Source organism: Lepidothrix coronata, unplaced genomic scaffold (assembly GCF_001604755.1).
Source record: "Lepidothrix coronata isolate B3197 unplaced genomic scaffold, Lepidothrix_coronata-1.0 Scaffold301, whole genome shotgun sequence".
Lineage (NCBI taxonomy): Eukaryota > Metazoa > Chordata > Aves > Passeriformes > Pipridae > Lepidothrix > Lepidothrix coronata.
Window position 1 is genome coordinate 86206 of NW_016690481.1, and position 6415 is coordinate 92620.

The following is a 6415-nucleotide window of genomic DNA, read 5'->3' on the forward strand; positions in this document are numbered from 1 at the left end:
TGCTGTGGGATGACTCTGCATTTACATTGTCACCCCTGGGAATGGAAGCCTGTCCCAGTGTCTGTCTGTAAGACTGGAAGCATCATTTCTGGCAGACTTTGCTGCACCTGAGTGCTGGCAGCCCATCTTCAACTCTGCTCTCCTTGAGGCCGGTGACATTCTTCTCACTGTCATGAAGTGCCAGTTTCATTACAAGCCTTTTAAACCAACCCATTGTATGGATGAGACAAGAAGATGGCCTAAGAGGGGAAAGGCGATGGGAGGCTTCAAAGAAACGGGTTTCAGGGCAGCACGTGGTGAAAACAGACCAAAATAATTTCTGAGTTTAAAAACTTGCTCGGAGATGAAGTGGAGGCCGGTTCTTTGCTTTACTTACACGGGAGTAGTCGAAAATGGTATCGGAGGAGTAGACGCCGGAGCGGACGTGGACGTCGACGACGTGCTCCTCGTTGTGGATGGTCATGGTCCCAGTGACATAGTTACTGCCAGGCTCCCGCAGCACAAAGGTCTGTGGCAAACAGAACAGGGTCATTGCTCATCATCTGCCTTCATCTTGAGCAGGTGCAACAAAACCCAATTTGCTTTAGGTAAACACTAAATCCCTTCACAACCCTCGAGCAGTCTCAGGAGGCTCCTGAGGTGGAGATCGGTCGTGCAACGGGCCCTCCTGCAGGCTGAGGAAAACCACAGTGGGACGTGCCAGTCATCTGGGACTGGTAGGACACTGCACCAGTTTCCGAATTTTAGCAGGAGCTGAGGGAACCTGTGTTCCCCAGATTTCCTTTACTCTGCACCTGCACAGAACCACCTCTTTGCCTTGACTGTCACCTCTGGCAAAAACTCTTTTTCTTTGGCAATAACCAACTTCTAAGTTCCTTCTGTGCTTTTCTGCCTATTTTATTCTCCCTGCCAAGGGATCCAACACATTTTAAATGAGCACATTCAGGAGAAGGTTCATCATCTACTTACGTTCAGTGCAGAAGTCTGAGCCCAGAAGACTTCCAGCAAAACGAGGACTGCAGCCTGTAAAAGGAATGAGCATCTCACTCAGGAAAACACCAGGCAGTGACTTCAAAACACTATGAACTGAGGGCAGCAGCTGTAGCATCAGTTTGAAAAATGACCCATTTAACACGTATATTAGTTGAAAACAATTTCCATTGCAAACTTCTCGCTATTTGGGTCTCTTTTGCCTGTAACTGAAAAAGCAGAATAACTTAACAAATAATTTTTTTTGTATTTTCAGAAGTCCCTCCTTGATGCCTTGTTACTTCTTGATTTGCCTCTACAACTGCAATTATTAAATCACAAATAAACTCCCCTTGTGAACGGTAACCATTTCTTCACTCTTTGCTCAAGTGATGCTGCAACAGACTCCACTGACCCAAGGAATGCAGGTTTCTTACTGAACCACCAAAGAAACAACACACTGTATCCTGTACTGTACCACTTGAGCATCTTCTCCTCTCTCCTTTTGTTTCTAAGAATTAGGAACATACAGTATTAAGAGTTCAACAGAAATGGAGATACTCACAAGTCTCTTCATTTTTCTTTCGGATGAGAACAAGACGCAGCAGAACAAAACGTGGGGAAATCTCAGAGACCTTCAACTTTTATATCTTGCTGGAGGTGTGGGAAACACTTGACAGAATTTTCCTTCATGACTCGAACAAGTCCATATCTACATGTCGTAAGCCTCCTATCTGAATTTTGGGTTGGCACAGATAACCTGACCCTGATATATTTAAAGCACTCAGTAAGACTCAGCAAATCAATCACTCTACAAATGGCTATTATTTGCTGGTTTAAACTTTAGAGGAGTTCCCAGTCTTGCTGGTTCTATTTTTTTAAATATTTAACAGGATATTAACCAGAATTAAATGACATTGGGAATAACTCTGCTATTTATTTGTACAAACTGCATTTTGTCTTCTGGAATACGATCCCCAAGAGCCCTATTGACCGTCTGCAGACAAATCCTGGAAAGAAACACCTGTGTCATGGTGGCCTCCACACCAGCCACCCAACAGAACAATTCCACAGCCATTTCTTTCATCTCATATATTGGGTGGGGCCTTGAGCAACCTGCTCCAGTGAGTGGCATCCCTGCCCATGGCAGGGGGTTGGAACTGGATGATCCTAAAGTCCCTTCCAACTCGAACCATTGTGGGATTCCATGATTCTCTTCTCTGTGCATGGTCTCTCACAAGAAGTGCTGCTCAGTTTTGATCAGTTCCCATGACGGATAGAACATGGGCATTGAAATTAGTGACAGAATTAGGAACAACAGCTGTGCTTCACAGGACAACCTGTGGTGACTTCTGGCCTCCTCAGCATTCAAAGGAATGATGGGAAAATTCAGAGGCTGCATAGTTTCAACACAAGGTCACAGAACCAAAGGACCAGGATGGGGATTCCCCCTTTAAAGGTGTCACTGATTGCTGTGTTTTATGAAAATCCAATGACCACACGATTTTCCCATGAGAAGTGTTCTCTGGTGACTGCCACCTTGCCTGGGCTCCTCCTCACCCACAACTCCACCCCAGCCAGTGCTGGGACCTTGATGAATCACACTTTGCTTTCTACTAAAAGGTCATAATCGAGACCGGTTCCCTCCAAATAAAACAAAAACTCAAACTAACAGCAAACACATTTCTGTAATCTCTGTTATCAGGAAAAAAGTGAAGGAGATTGTACAGAAATCTCTCTCAGCAAATAGGCCTCAGTGGAAAACAAAAAAAAAAGGAAATTGTACACATTTGCTTTATGCCACCTAAGTCCACACAAGAAAAGGTTATCTCCAGCTGTGCTGCCAAGCAATGTATCAGAAAGCACATAAACAGATATCAAATTGTGATAAGCACAGTTAGACTAATTAGGTTGAAGTTGCCCTCCTCTTAAGAGCTGGCCCTGGCCCTTCTCAAAAGATTCTTTGTTTCTAAGGTTCCAGTTATGTCAGAAATACTCAGTGTAGATTTCAGCAGTCAAATAAGCCTTTCACAGAAGGAATATAACAAGGTCAGGCACCACAAGTTAAAACAAAAAGCTTTAATAAGTTCTAAATGCGTTAAAGGGAAAGTTGAATTTAATTTTCCATTACTTTTAGAGGTTTTCTTTTCCATTTAATTTTCCATGCCTTCATATACTCATTTCTTCTGAAAAACACCCAAGAAACATGAACTCCTGCTTTCCTAAGCATCAATGTGCTTAGCCACAGGTAAGGGCAGAGTGACCTGGGAAATCCACAGTTATTCACTGAAGGAGAACTTCACGATCTCACAATTTTCACCTTCCACTGGACTGGCTGAATTCTGCTCATCTCATCAGACAAGAACAAAAATTAAAGATTAATTTCTGAAAAGCATTTGACTAATTAGCACGATAGCAAGAGAGAACACAGTCCAAGTTGGTTGTCTCAGGCAAAGAGGATATACTTCCAACAGGAAAGCCTTGCTTTTTGGAGGCTTTTTCCCCACAGTTTATCACATATCTCCCAGGAACATACCTAAAATCAGCACAGAGTCACAGGATGTGCTGAGTTGGGGGGGGACTCACAAGGACCATCAGTCCAACCCTCAGCCCTGCACAGGCCCAGCCCCAAGAGTCACCCCCTGTGCCCCAGAGGATCATCCAAACCCTCCTGGAGCTCTGGCAGGCTTGGGGCTGTGCCCACTGCCCTGGGGAGCCTGGGCAGTGCCCAACCACCCTCTGGGAGAAGAACCTTCTCCTGGGATCCAACCTGACCCTGCCCTGACACAGTTCCAGCCATTCCTTGGGTGCTGTCCCTGGTCCCCCCAGAGCAGAGCTCAGTCCCTGCCCCTCCTCTGCCCCTGCCCAGGCAGTTGGAACTGCAGTGAGGTCTCCCCTCAGTCTCCTCTGCTCCAGCTGAACACACCAAGTGCCCTCAGTGTCCTCACACAGCTTCCAATCAAGGCCCTTCCCCATCCTCGTTGCCTCCTTTGGACACTCTCCAATGGTTTTGTTATATTGTGTCCCCCCAAACTGCCCCAATGTTGAGGGGAGGCCACCCCAGGGCAGAGCAGAGCAGGACAATCCCCTCCCTGATGCCCCCAGGACACGTTGGCCCTCCTGGCTGCCAGGGCACTGCTGGCTGAGGAACAACTGGCCATGGACCAGGACCCCCAGGACCCTTCCTGCAGCTGCTCTCCAGCCTCTCATCCCCAGCCCACACACACAGCCAGGGCTGCCCCGGCCCAGGGGCACAATCCGGCCCTTGCCCTTGTTCCACTTCCCATGGTTGGGGATTGTCCATCTCTGATCTGTCGTGGTCTCTCTGCCCCCAGGTCCCTTTCCTGGCACTCCTTTCCAGCATCTCATTCCCCAGTCTACCTGTGCAGCTGTGATTGCCCCATACCAAGGCCAGAATCCGGAAATATCCCTTGTTGAACTTCCCATGGTTGGTGATTCCCAGGCCTCTGATCTGTCCAGGTCTCCCTGCAGGGCCTCCCTGCCTTCCAGGGACTCAACAGGTCCTCCCAGTTTTGTATCAAACTTGCTCAGTGTCCCTTCCAGTCCTGTGTCCAAGTCATTGCNCCGGCCCAGGGGCACAATCCGGCCCTTGCCCTTGTTCCACTTCCCATGGTTGGGGATTGTCCATCTCTGATCTGTCGTGGTCTCTCTGCCCCCAGGTCCCTTTCCTGGCACTCCTTTCCAGCATCTCATTCCCCAGTCTACCTGTGCAGCTGTGATTGCCCCATACCAAGGCCAGAATCCGGAAATATCCCTTGTTGAACTTCCCATGGTTGGTGATTCCCAGGCCTCTGATCTGTCCAGGTCTCCCTGCAGGGCCTCCCTGCCTTCCAGGGACTCAACAGGTCCTCCCAGTTTTGTATCAAACTTGCTCAGTGTCCCTTCCAGTCCTGTGTCCAAGTCATTGCCGGAGATGTTGAAGAGCACAGGGCCCAAGGTGGTCCCTGTGGGACCCCACCAGTGACAGGTCACAGTCTGGTGTCACCCCAGTCACTGTCATTCTCTGTGCTCAAGTCCTCGAAGCACCTTCTATATGAAGTAGCTGAAGGAAGGAGCTACATAAGAAGGGCTGTAACCCCTCTAATTTCACTTTCCCCAGGCCTCAGGCAGAGGGAGGTTTGGCTTATGAAGCCGTGGCTCAGAACCTCTTGGAGAACATGACATTTTCCAGTGATGTCACATTCTCAAAGTCCTTGTGCTTTCCATACTTCTGATCTAAGAGAAGCCACTCACACTTTTCCCCAAATAAAACCACTCTTTCTCCAGCTGTTACACTTGCAGGCAGGTTGGTTGTATGAGGGAAGTGAGCAGAAAATTGAACCTGAGAAATGTGCAGAACACATAACACGGTGTCCCAGCACAGCAACGATTATCATCACAGGAAGATTAATTTCTCCATTATTTTTGTAAGGCCAAATATTTTCAAATACATTCTACTTTACCCTGATGAAAAATCATTAGGCTACAGAATTACTCTTAATATAGGAATTTGACCCATTAATTGACACTATCATCCACTAGAAAACATTTAAACCAAAGAAGCTTGAGCATCAAGTGAAAAGAATAATTTCACCATTTCAGTTCAAGTCTGAGTGCTCAACAAGAGTTTTCACATCTAAAGGAGAAGGATTCAGTCAAGTCAAGGGGAGATTATATGATCATGATAAACTCTCCTGGTGACTCACAGGGTTTTTCTCCAGGTACTTTTCATAAATATTTACTTTATCAGGGAGTGAGGAGGTAGTGGGAGAAAAGTAAAGAGTGAAGCAACACCTCAGAAAACCAACATAACTCTCCATGCTCCCATTTGCACTCAGGTGGGCCACGCTCTAGATAAAGGTGGGGTGACATAGCCTAGAAAACTGTGGCTCAAGGACAGGTCAAGCAGAATTAATAATGTTTCATAGTTACAAAGGAAAATATCAAGCTCAAGCTTCCAGGATGAAACCAGAAAGAATTCCAGCAGTTTTACTCTTGCTAGACAGTAAGGAGAAAAAAACCCACATGAAAACGTAAGTGTGTGTCCAGAACAAAACACTAATTTGAGGAAAGGGTGAAAACTGGAACAACTCTTGGCCTTAGGAGTTTGCTGCACAGGGGTACAAGAATTTTACTATGGAAACAGAATGCCTTGAGCAGAGCTTGAAAGAGGAGACAATCTTTTATTGGAAGAAGACCAGGGGCTTACCCAGTCAAAGCCCCATTCCCTGCCCTTTTTCCTGACTATTCTACTGGCTCATTAGTTCTGTAAGCCAACCTTCATGGCAAGCACTTGAGCTGTGCCTTTCCCATACAAACTACTCAAGCAATCAGCAGCTGGTGGAAGATGTGCAGATGCAGGGGTCCAAGTGTGAGGGCACTGCAGGGATGAGGATTATACAGCCCAGTTTCTCCTGCCTTTCTTGAGAATGACTCCATTAATGGA

The 6415-nt window shown here is 46.8% G+C and overlaps 1 protein-coding gene across 3 annotated transcripts in view; it reads right to left on the reverse strand.

Annotated features, from left to right (window-relative positions):
- GKN2 (gastrokine 2) overlaps positions 1-6415 on the reverse strand; it is a 34730-nt gene that overhangs the window by 1630 nt on the left and 26685 nt on the right. For 2 of the 3 annotated variants that reach the window (XM_017837267.1, XM_017837269.1), the window contains 2 exons: positions 970-1023; positions 377-508 (listed from right to left, as the gene is read on the reverse strand). In XM_017837267.1, coding sequence (XP_017692756.1) covers positions 377-508; positions 970-1023 — 186 coding nt within the window. Of the gene's footprint in view, positions 1-376; positions 509-969; positions 1024-1534; positions 1625-6415 lie in introns of those variants that run through there. The other variant, XM_017837266.1, reaches the window with a different exon arrangement.